General features: G+C 36.0%; 1 protein-coding gene and 1 pseudogene across 2 annotated transcripts in view; both read left to right on the forward strand.

Moving 5' to 3' along the window:
- Nucleotides 1-12,789, forward strand: part of lratb.1 (lecithin retinol acyltransferase b, tandem duplicate 1) — a 31,873-nt gene that overhangs the window by 18,293 nt on the left and 791 nt on the right. The window contains exons 16-20 of one of the 2 annotated variants that reach the window (XM_067403766.1): nucleotides 651-771; nucleotides 3,851-3,934; nucleotides 5,473-5,596; nucleotides 6,030-6,120; nucleotides 8,383-10,494. In XM_067403766.1, the coding sequence (XP_067259867.1) occupies nucleotides 651-771; nucleotides 3,851-3,934; nucleotides 5,473-5,596; nucleotides 6,030-6,120; nucleotides 8,383-8,457 (495 nt within the window). In that variant the 3' untranslated portion in view covers nucleotides 8,458-10,494. Of the gene's footprint in view, nucleotides 1-650; nucleotides 772-3,850; nucleotides 3,935-5,472; nucleotides 5,597-6,029; nucleotides 6,121-8,382; nucleotides 10,495-12,789 lie in introns of those variants that run through there. The other variant, XM_067403765.1, reaches the window with a different exon arrangement.
- LOC137032157 (lecithin retinol acyltransferase pseudogene) lies at nucleotides 11,316-12,364 on the forward strand (annotated as a pseudogene).

A 12,789-nucleotide genomic window follows, 5' to 3' on the forward strand; every position in this document is an offset into this window, starting at 1 on the left:
TCCTCACGGAGCCATCGGATTTCAACTAAAATATCTTAATTTGTGTTCTGAAGATGAACGAAGGTCTTACAGGTGTAGAACGGCATGAGGGTGAGTAATAAAGCAATTGAAAGAAGAGTTAGCAAATTTCATTTTTGGGTGAACTAATCCTTTAATCTGCACGTTTCTAACCACGGTGCCGCCATTTTGTTTTCGCAAGCAAAAACTGTGTACCAAAAGTTCGAGCAAAGCATGCTAACTCTTCTTTCAATTGCTGCACAGATGAGCACTATTTAGAGCTTTGTTGTTGTTGAGCAACCGAAGCACGAGCTGTTAAAGCTCCACCCTCTTTTGGAAAGCCGGCAGGGAGCAGCAGCTCATTTGCATTTAAAGGGACACGCACAGTAACGGGGTGCTTTTGCTCATACCCACAAAGGTGCAAATTTGACAAGCTATAATAAATGATCTGTGGGGTATTTCGAGCTGAAACTTCACAGACACATTCTGGGGATGCCAGAGACTTACATTACATCTTGTGAAAAGGGGAATTATAGGTCCCCTTTAAATTAAAAGGTCATTCTAAATGGAATGGAAAGAATATGGAAATGGATAATTTGAAGTATACATATTGATGATTGTGTGAATGAATGACTCTTAATTGGTGCTTTCAGGTGCACATTCATGTGAATGGGGAGCTTGTGGAGACACACAGAGAGGTGGTATCAGACCCTTCATTAGCGGAAGGACATGACCCCTCCCTCCACTCAGAGGAATACAAAGGAAAATCCACAGGTAACCTGCCAATTTTATGTGGACTTACTCATTTAAAAGTTTATGGTCAGTAATTTTTACTTTTTATCAGTAATTAATACTTTTATTTAGCAATGATGCATTTAGTTTATCAAAAATGACAGTAAAGACATTTATAATGTTACAAAAAATATATATTTCAAATAAATGCTTTTGAACTTTCTATGCATCAAAGAATCCTAAAAAATGTATCACAGTTTCCAAAAAAATATTAAGCAGCACAACTGTTTTCAACATTGATAATAAACATTATTAATTACAGTATATTATAATGATTTCTGAAGGATCATGTGACACTGAAGACTGCTGAAAATTCAGTTTTGCCATTACAGGATTAAATTACATTTTAAAATATATTCAAATAGAAAACAGTTATTTTGATTTACTATTTCACAAAATTGCTGTTTTTACTGTTTTTTGACCAAACAAATGCAGCTTTGGTGAGACTTCTATCAAGAAAATCATACCGACCAAAAAAACTTTTGAATGGTAGTGTACACCATCTGTTCACCTTAACATTGAAACCTCTATGATTTGCAAAAGTTATTTAGCAAGATGTCAAAGCTGCTCTTTTCTATACAGTGAAAGAAGGTGGTAACCCCGACTGTCAAACTTCACAACCACACCACTTCTAAAGGTCATACGATACACGCTTTGAAATTAAATATGCATAATGTTTCATTTAATGACAATAAATAATCAAACAGTCTCCACATTCATTGCAGAAACAGTGAAGTTTCTATACTAAATTTAGAACACAGTTATACTTAAAGGGATAGTTCACCCAGAAATGAAATTCTGTCATCATTTACTCACCCTCAAGTAGTTCCAAACCTGTATGAATTTATTTCTTCTGCTGAACACAAAAGAAGATATTTCGTTAACCAGACAGTTGACATAGTAGGAAAAAAAATACTATGGAATTCAATGGCTACCGTCAACTGTCTGGTTACCAACATTCTTCAAAATATCTTCTTTTGTGTTCAACAGAAGAAAGAAACTTAAAACTATCCCTTTAATTCTATATAAATGTGTTCAAAAGGAATCTGAAGATTAACAGGATAATATGACATTTCTTTACTTTCAAGTTATTCTCTGTATCTTCTTCTCAGAGAACATGCTTTCTACACTTTCCAGCAAATCAGCACATTGTGCCTAATCCTTATTAATGTCAGACTCTCTTGTGAATCAAAATATTTGTATTGCGTATTTTTTCAATTGGAGATAAGCATGCAGTGTTTGATATGACCTACTTCAAGGTGGAAGTGGATGGAATGCAACAAACTCAACTGAAAGAAATGGGCTTAAGCCTTGTTTTAAGGGCCAATGTGATTGTTCTACCAAGAGAAGGTTTTATAAGACCCTTTGCACCGGAATCCAGTGCCGCTTGTTTTCCCAGAGTTCTTTGCTTTAGGTTCTCTGAAAGGCACAACCTTTGTAGTGTTCTGGCAGTGTTTGCTTGAGTCTCTTTATCTATCTGCCACTTCTCAGTTGCACTAAACAAGCAGCTAAACCTTTTAAATAATCGGAAACATCCTTTCATTGGATCTAGTGTTTGAACATACACAAGCGCAGACCTTTACGCACAAACTCGCATTCATTTAAAAATACGCAAGGGCACACAAACACAGAAGGTCTTAAATACAAATTAACACAAAATAAAGCGACATAGACTCTTTTATTTTTTTACTTTGTTTCGCTTTCCTTCCCACTCAAATCAACAGACAGACGAACCTGGAGCCACGGTGATTAGAGCATCACAGAGGGCTGATTGTAAGAGAGGCTTCTAATGTTACTACAGCCCAAGGGCATTTTTCTGAGACAGAAAAACTGATTAACGGGGATGTAGACAATGATAACCAGATAAACCAATTAGACCGTCAATGAGCTGTGTTGAACTCCAAAATAACCAAGTATCACTATTACTAATGATAGTTAACTCAAAAATGTGTATTTCTTTCTTCTGTAGAACGTAAATGTTTCGAAGAATGTTCATGCTGCTCTTCTCTATTCAATAAAGGTGTATAACTCTAAAAGACCCAAAAGGTACAAAAAATCATTATCAATGCTGTCCTATACTGTCTTCTCAAAGCATTTAATAGCTTTAAATGAGAAACAGACTGAATTTTCTTGAGCATCTCTGAAATTCTCATTTTGTTTTCCACAAAAGAGAGTACAATTTTAAAATGTCAGATTACATAATTGAAACATCATGAAGGAGTAACTGATGACACATAAAAAAATCTTGTCTGTGGAAATAGACTGGGCTTTTTAGACTTTGGACAATAAGCAACTACTCACAACATCCTTAGAACCATATTGCAACACCCTGGCAACCACCCGAAACACACCAGCAGCATAGGGGCCTCTTCCATTTTCTTCAGTAAAAAGTACGCTACCTTTCAAAAGTTTGAGGTAAGATTTTCATGTTTTTGAAAGAAGCCTCTTATCTTCATCAAGTCTGCATTTGTTTGGTCAGAAATACAGTAAATACAGCAATATTGCGAAATATTATTACAATTTAAAATATTTGTTTTCTATTTTAATATATTTTAAAATGTAATTTATTCCTGTGATGCCAAAACTAAAATAGCATCATTACTCCAGTCTTCAGTGTCACATGATCCTTCAGAAATAATTCTAATATGCTGATTTGCTGCTCAAGAAGCATTATTCTTGATATTATCAGTGTTGAAAACAGTTGTACTGCTTAATATTTTTGTGGAAACCATGATACATTTTGTCAGAACAGCATTTATTTGAAAAAAATAAAGTAAAAAATGTAACATTAGAAATGTCTTGTACTGTCATACTGTCTTTTTTGATCGTTTTAATGCATCCTTGCTGTATAAAAGTATTCATTTATTAAAAAAAAAAAAAAACTTTGAACATTAGTGTAAATGTTTATTTTTATTTGCTTGTTCCTATTTAAATGATCAGTCAGATCTGGGAGCTCTCTGGGAGCAAAATGATCATTGAATGGGCTCAGATGCTTGCTGTTAGTTCAACCTGCCAGCCGCTGAATTTAATTACACCGAGAACAAAATTGTCTCTCTTTTAGATCTGCCCTCTGGCTCGCATACCTACAGACTGGAGGAGTTAGCATACACGCGCAGTGGAGACAAAGGGGACTCCGCAAACATTGGTAAGCATCTCTCCGTGTGCTTTCACACGCAGAGAATAATATTTCCACGATGAGACAATTTGCTTACTGCATGTCAATGTCAAACCAAAAAAACCATTCTGGCAATAAATGCTGGGAAAATGCTGGGTCAGGCCATGTTCTCTGACCACAAACCACGAATCACAGCCCACTGTCTGCAGCCCAAAAAGCAACACTCTCTTGTGATGTGGCAACTTGCCCTAGTCTTAACTTCATTTTCGATGTGCTGGTGGTTATTTGTCATTCATAGTAGACTGTGAGTCTGTGTTTTTTTTTGTTTTTTTTTTAGATAGTGTGGTTCACATAATTTGTTAGCTTTTCTCAAGTTGAAATATGATGTCAAACTCATACTGAAATTTCCATCTCTCTCTCTCTCAATTAAATTCAATTCAGATAGCTTTATTGGCATGACAAAAAAATACATTTTGCATTGCCAAAGCATTTAACCAACATGGAAAAATATTTAGAACAACAGAACATCTGAGTAAAGTCTATGTAGAAAAAATAAAAAAATAAATAAAAATAATAGTAACAAAATAAAATAAATAATTATAAAAAATAATAAAGATTATAATACGGAAATCATGTAACAACTGAACTTTTTTGAACATTAAATACATTATATACATGTGTGTAGGTCTGATGGGTGTGTTTACTGGCTGTTTATTTCTGGTTGTCCCTCAGGAGATGGCAAGTTGCTACAAATCTTGCAGCTATGTTGGAACATTTGGCTTCTTCGCCAAGAATGTAACATAGTTTTTGGATTTGGGCTATAGGAGTTAAATTGGGGAAATATTTTATTAATTTTGGGGAAGTAGTGGTCTCTGATTTCTTGGTATTTTGGGCATTCTGTGAGGAAGTGCAACTCCATCTCCGTCACTCCCAGGATGCAGTGTGTCTCTCTCTCTCTCTCTCTCTCTCGCGCTCTATCTATCTAAATTCAAATTCAATTTGCTTTATTGGCATGACATATTTAGGTACATATTGCCAAAGCATTGCATAAAGCAAAACAAAATCAAACAAACATACGAACAAGAACATATATAAAATGCATTCATACATATATATCTATACACATATTGATAGTAGTATAATATGGATGTGTTCACTCAGTCTATCAGTTTATCTATCTATCTATCTATCTATCTATCTATCTATCTATCTATCTATCTATCTATCTATCTATCTATCTATCTATCTATCTATCTGTCTGTCTGTCTGTCTGTCTGTCTGTCTGTCTGTCTCTGTCTGTGTCTATCTATCTATTTATCATCTTTCTGTCTGTCTTATCTATCTATCTATCTATCTATCTATCTGTCTGTCTGTCTGTCTGTCTGTCTATCTATTTATCATCTTTCTGTCTGTCTTTCTATTTACCATCTCTCTCTTTTTCTTTCTCTCTCGATCTATCTATCTGTCTGCCTGTCTTTCTATTTACTGATTCTCTCTCTCTCTTTCTATCTATCTATACATTATTATAAATAAATACATGTGTAAATGTAAACAACTCCTGTGTTTAGGGGTTATTGCAAGACACCCACTGTATTTCCCGTACCTGAAAAAGTTTTTATCCGCCGAAGTTGTGGAACAGTATTTCCAACATTTGATCAGAAAGGATCAGACTGATGTACCCTCCGTCATACGGTAAGAAGAAATAATAATAAAAAAAAAAATTATCACCAAAAACACAATATAATACTTTGTTAGTAGTCTATTTTTAAGGAAAGTATTACATTTATGTCTGAAGCTGTAAGGAAGTTAAAGTCACGCAAAATAAACATTGTAACACTTTTATACTGATAAACTCCACATCTGTACAGCTTTTTAAAGACCTGTGTGTGTGTGTGTGTGTGTGTGTGTGAGAGAGAGAGTGTGTGCATGCATGCAAGCCTCTTGTTTTATGGGCTGGGGAAAACTCCTTTGGTGCTGCTAATGAGGACCACCTCATGCTGAGGACTGACATGTCTAGGTGCCTGTCTGTATGAGAGTGTGGTGTGAGCTAATGCACAGATGTGTGAAAACCGGGAGGTGATCTCAATTATAATAATGTATTTCGCATGCTTGCGGTGGCTTCCAGGTACGAACTGCCTGGTATTCACGGTCTGAACTTCATTCTTCCAAACTCACTCGGAGGGGGAGGGGTGGCGTCACTGCGCAGCGACCCTCAGGTAACACACATTCATTCATACAAACTTGCAAAATGGACACATGCACATGTAGTGACGTCAACCAGTGGGGGTCTTTTTGAAGTTTCACAGAAAGGTTAGCTAAAAAAACAATAATGAAACTCTGGGGAGAAAAAGTAATTTTAAGGAAGAAAACAAATCACACTTGGCATGAGATTACTTGGGTATCTAGCTAGTTGCAACCTTAAAGAAATGGTTCCAAAAAAAAAAAAAAATCTCATCTTTGTTGTTCTAAACATATATATCATGATACTTTTAGGCCCTGTTTACACTTGGTATTAAGATGTATTTTAGTCGATCGGATCACAAGTAGACGAGGGACACATCCCCGTTTACACCTGGTGTCTCTTTTGTCCACTTTCAACAGTGTTGCCAGATTGGAAATGTCCAAGTATCGTACCAGAAGCTCAAAATTATCGTATTTGGAAGAAAATGATCGTACACAAGTTTTAAGTATAGGTAAATTAACAAAATTAATAACTAATTATTTTAATCAATATCGAACTTACTTAAGCTGGACAATCACACTATTTTAGCTGCTGTACAGCCAAAATGATGTTCCCTCTATACATTGACACAATCTGCATTGTAAAAAGCACTATATAAATAAAGGTGACTTGACGAGTCAAACGTACAGAATACAGCTATTTATCTGGACCAACAACTTTTTGACATGACCTGCAAATGACCACAATAGATAAATAACTAGGCTTAACTCAGTGGGAAACAACTGGCCTAAAAGCGAGAGAGATGAGACGGAAGACATGCATAACAACGTTCACGTTCTCCTTACAATCATGACATAGAGGATCCGCACAGCTAGATCAATGAGTATAAGCCGATAATAACGAGCATCATTTGAAGTGTCACAAAATTCTGAAATTATCGTACATTTTTTCATTATTGATCGTACATCGTACAGGGGTCAAAATTATCGTACGTCTGGCAACACTGACTTTCAACCACTTCTGCCCTGATTTCTTCGAAGGGAGGGTCTATAGGCGGGTTAATGTATGGGTTTTTTCAGATCTTTCGATCTAATGGACAAAATAAGCTTGCGCAATTTACATGTGACCCTGGACCACAAAACCAGTCTTAAGTTGCACGGGTATATTTGTAGCAATAGCCAACAATACATTGCATGGTTCAAAATGATCGTTTTTTCTTTTATACAAAGAATCATTAGGATACTAAGGAAAGATCTTTTTGTATATTTTGTAAATGTATTTTTGTGAGTGGATATGCTATGGACTTCATTTGGACAACTTTAAAGGCGATTTTCGATTTTTTTTGCACCCTCAGATTCCAGATTTTCAAATAGTTGTGTATCGGATATTGTCCTATTCTAACATTTACCTTATTTATTCAGCTTTCATATGATGTATAAATCTCAATTTCAAAAAATTGACCCTTATGACTGGTTTGTGGTCCAGGGGCACATATATGAACGCTACCAGAGACGATGGAAAAACATAGTGAGAGCATCAGCTTTCGTTTCTGCTCTGACAGCCATTGTGCTTGGATCATTTTTCATCTTCAAACCAAACTTGGGTCTTCAGCCGACAAAGTTTAAATCCTGACACATGAGCATTTCCATTACTAAAACAATCCAATTGAATGTGTTTTCGACTACCTCTAGAAGTGGTCGAAAGGGGACAAGCTCAAAGCGTTTTACAGCCCGTTTACACCTGTATTTAGAGTCGTCCACTTGTGATCCGATCGACCAAAACACATCTTAAAACTAGGTGTAAATAGAGCCTTATTCAGATAGGACATATTTGATTGATGTAACTGATCAAAAGGAACAGCAAAGACATTTATAATGTTACAAAAGATTGCTGTTCTTTTGAATTTTATTCATCAAAGAATCCTGAAAAACAATTACAATAATGTGATAATAATAAATGTTTCTTGAGCAGCAAATCAGCATATTAAAATGATTTCTGAAGGATGTGACACCTAAGACTGGAGTAATGATGCTGAATCACAGGAATAAATAATTTTTTTTAAATCTATTAAAATAGAAAGAGAGTTTCTTTAAATGACTATTTTTACTGAAATTCATTTTTGACAAAATAAATGCAGCCTTGGTGAGCATAAGACTTTAAAAAAACGTTTTCAGACCCCAAACTTTTGTACAGTAGTACAGTATGATCAGCATAAAGACTAGTTGTATAAATACCTCACAACTTTCATACAGTGTAACATCATGTTTTTAGTGTTTCTAAAAATGTGTTATTACAGGGAAAAGCCTACGGGCAAATGCTGCTTGACTACAAACTGAGAGGCCTACCTGATTTGAAATCACTGGTCGATTAAAAAAGGACGTAGACTGAAAGATGTCGGGGTGTGCTGAGATTTCACATTTAAAAATGTGCTTTGAATGGATAATGTCAAAGAATTGTAGTTTTATAATGTTTGAAAATGTCCAGATGGATTATATTATGATGTTTGTACAATGTAAACAGTGTTTTCCGTTTTAGTTTGTGTCTACTAACAAACTGTTGAAATGATTCCATGGAATCAAAATGTGAACTTTTTAAACACATAGTTGTGCCTTTAATCATTCTTATTTTATGTTGTTAGTAATACACGTAAGAATGATTAGTAGTATGAATGAGCATTAAAAAATGGTATTTTTTCAGATAAAACAAAACAAAGAGAGCCAGTTGAAGCTGAATGTCACTTTTGGTGGGTCGTTGTTGAACATGCAAGCACTTTGATATGTAGTGAGTACATTACAGAACGCCGTACTTCACTTAGCTGTGTTGAGTTGGCCACGTCTTACAGGCGACGGCAAAACAATAAACCCTTGAAGTCCCGATATACAACGTCTCCTCTCATTACCTCTGACCCCTATCGACACAGGAAGTCAGAAAGCAAAAGGCTTTTCCTCTTTGGATGACTGAGTTTGTGTTTACTGTTGAAGATGTATTCTAAGAAAGATGAAGAATTTGCTTTAAAAAAACTTTGCAAACGCAAAAAAAAAAAATCACTACTTATCAATGAGGTAATGATTTGAATGATTGTAGAAAATGGCCCAAACTCAAATACCTCATGCATTTTTATTCAATGAGACGTTAACACGTTCTTTTATTGGGTTTTATGGGAAATCGTTCAAACTGTGATGTTTTGACCCGCATTAGCATGCGCTAACAGCATGACCTCAGAAGCGCAGAGTGATCAAAAGGAAGTGGTAGGCGAGACATGTGAAGAGTTCATTTGTCAACGGCCGACAGACAGATCCAGCAGTTCTTCATTGTGCGCATGCAGAGCTTCTTGGCTTCATCTCAATGCAACTGAGTGTCATTCACAACAAACGCATACACGGTCAAATAAACCGAAATCACTCTCCCTCAAAACTCGCACATTTATCACAAGCGCATTCAGCTGTCACATACAGACTTTGGGATGCTGGGGGACAAAACAGGGAAGGAAGATAAATGGCTTGTCATTTATCACCCGCTATCTTTCAGCGCTCCACTGCTGTTCAAACAAGCAACAGCCTCGAGAGAGCACCAAGTAATCACCCATCCCTCAACATTCAGCTTTTGCCCTCACTGGGACACCTTTGTTACCACTATGACACGGATTTCTCCTCCTGTCCATCATCGCTCTCCCACTAAACTAAACCTCAGGGGGAGGGTGGCGTTTTGGGGCAGCTTTAATCCTTTCTATTATCTCCGAGTTAAGACTGTTTTGCATCATTTTGCTAAAACTTTACCTACTTAATGTCCCCTAAAGCTCAGTGTGGGTTTTATAAACTTTGCATTAAGGTTTGTATAGAGCTGGACTATTTACAAGACAATCAGTTGTTTTCATTCCATTGACACTCTCTTAGGTAAGACCATTAGGTGCTATTGGTATTCATTAGTAGTGCTGCTGAACTCGTGGGGAATTTAATCTTTTTCTGTTTTGGAAATGTGATGGCTACATTTCTGGGGACTTTTAATAAAGTGCTGACATGTGCTGTGTCTGCACAGCCCACAAACTAGTCTATTGGTAAAAGGAGCTCTTGTTTGGTGCGGTCTGCGTGAATGTATTCAGGACTTTAATTACTGCCACATGGCATGAACCGGCTCTCAACTTCAAACCACCGTTGGCCAAACTTTCTGCTCTCACTTTTTCCACATTCATCTACCCTGCTCGTACCTACATCAGAGAAAATCCAGACGCTGACATCCAGACATTCAGTTGAACTATTTATTTGTTCAATTTCTACCAATAGCCTAAATGATTCTTATACAACACATAATGGTCAGGTCAAAGTGTCTGAATAATTTTTGGTTCCAAATTTGTATCAATTTTACTGGTAGTCCACTGTATGAAGAATTTTTGGGTAAATGAACTGTAGTGTCCTGCACCCACTAGTAAAAAAAAAATATATATATATATCTCACACACACACACACACACACACACACACACACACAGTCAAACCAAAAATTATTCAGACACTAGAGAGAGATATATATATATATCTAGTGTCTGAATAATTTTTGGTTTGACTGTGTGTGTGTGTGTGTGTGTGTGTGAGATATAATATATATATATATATATATTATATATGTGTATATATACATATATATGTGTGTGTGTGTGTATATATATATACACACACACACACACAGGTTTTTGTGAATTGTGGGGACATTCCATAGGCGTAATGGTTTTTATACTGTACAAACTGTATTTTCTATTGCCCTACACCAACCCTACTCCTAAATCTACCCATCACAGGAAACTGCAATTTTTTTCTTTCTCAAAAAAACTCATTCTGTATGATGTATAAGCCTTTTGAAAAATGGGGACATGGGGTAATGTCCTCATAAGTAACCCTCTCCTTGTAATACCTATGTCTTACCCATGTCATTATACAAATTTGTGTCCTGATATGTCACAAAAAACGTGCGCGCACACACACACACACACATATATATATATATATATATATATATATATATATATATAATATATATATATATATATGAAAATGTCCAATGGTTTGTGTATTCATTCTACAAACTTTTTAAAATAGGTTAATATTAAAAATGCTATGTTATTTTTCTGTGTTATAAGCATTTCTGGAAGCACTTTGGCTACATGCCTATATTGTAACGTATATATAAGGTAAAATACAGTTAATCAGGTTTTTATTGCGCTATCATATTCTTTTTTATGTTTTCATTTTCACATCTCCTCAGTAGCCCATCAATAATGGCCAATAGTCTTTCCGCTAACGCAGTGACGTCACGAGGACCGCTGCTCCTTAGAATAAAACGAAGCGGGGAAGTGAAGCCTGAGCAGCACTGCAAAATGTTAGATTCTCTTGCTTTACTGTTGGAGAAAACCTTCCTTCTTGCACATTTTAACTTTTTCAGTACAACATCTAAACAAGCAAGATGCACAAAGCGTCGCGAGGAGAGCACTTTATCACTGCAGCGCGGGGATCTTTTGGAGGTTCCTCGCACTTTGTTCACTCATTTTGGCATTTATCTCGGTGACAACAAAGTTGCACACCTTATGCCTGACATACTGCCGGTTCTGACGAGCAACAAATCTCAAATTCAAAAAGTAGTGACGAACAAGAGATTGCTTCTCGGCGTGATCTACAAGTACGCATCAATACGGGTCGACACGGTGGAGGATTTTGCCTTCGGATCCCCTGTTTTGCTCAACACGATGGATACTACCCTGAGAAAACAGCCGCTGGCCGCTGAGGAGGTCGCCAGAAGAGCTGAAAAACTTATCGGTCATATTCCATATAGTCTTCTGTGGAATAACTGCGAACATTTTGTCACTTACTGCCGCTACGGGACAGCGGTCAGCCTGCAGACAGACAAGGTAAACGCGGCTGGCTTCCACCAGCACGTTTTTCGTTTGAATCGACGAGTGCATACTTCATATCAATGACCACTAGATTAAAAGTTAATCATTAAATGTTGCCAATTTCTTGACTTTTCTTCTGTGCACGACACGCACATTTATGCACCAAGGTCTGTTTAAAATAGGGTTAGCAAGATCAATATAAAAATAAAATGCATAACTTTGTAGCTACATGGTCGATTAGAAAAAAGTTGGATACTATTTTATAAAACCTTATTTTTGCACAAACTTAATTTAAGGCTAAACTAAATTTTGTAGCCTACACAGAAAAAAAAAGAAGATAGAAGCTGTCACTGGGGCGGTCCCCTTTCAAAAGATACACCTTCATACCTCAAACCAAATATACTGGAACCACATATTAGAACCTTTTAAATGGTACCGTCCCAGTGAAGGCTTTTGTACCATTTTTCTGAGAGTTTATATAGACTAATTAAATAGCCTAAATAAATAAATCAACATTGTTAAATTTTTTTTAACCAAAAAGATAGGTAGCCTATAGATCTTTTTTTTTTTTTCCACAGTCTTTACGTTTTCTTATATGTTTAATGTGAACTAATTAAACCATTACTTTTCATAAGGTTAAAGCATGTATTTTTATTATTATTAAAAGAGTATTCTCTACAGTTTTCTTGTCACATGACAACAAAATGGCTTCCTGCATTTTGTTTTCGTCACTCTGACTTTAAAGTTTGGCGAACGAACGTTTTTAATAAAGTTTAACAATAGCCTAATAGCATATTTTAAAACAAAATACCTCACTGTTAT

This window comes from Chanodichthys erythropterus, chromosome 12 (assembly GCF_024489055.1).
Source record: "Chanodichthys erythropterus isolate Z2021 chromosome 12, ASM2448905v1, whole genome shotgun sequence".
Taxonomy (NCBI): domain Eukaryota; kingdom Metazoa; phylum Chordata; class Actinopteri; order Cypriniformes; family Xenocyprididae; genus Chanodichthys; species Chanodichthys erythropterus.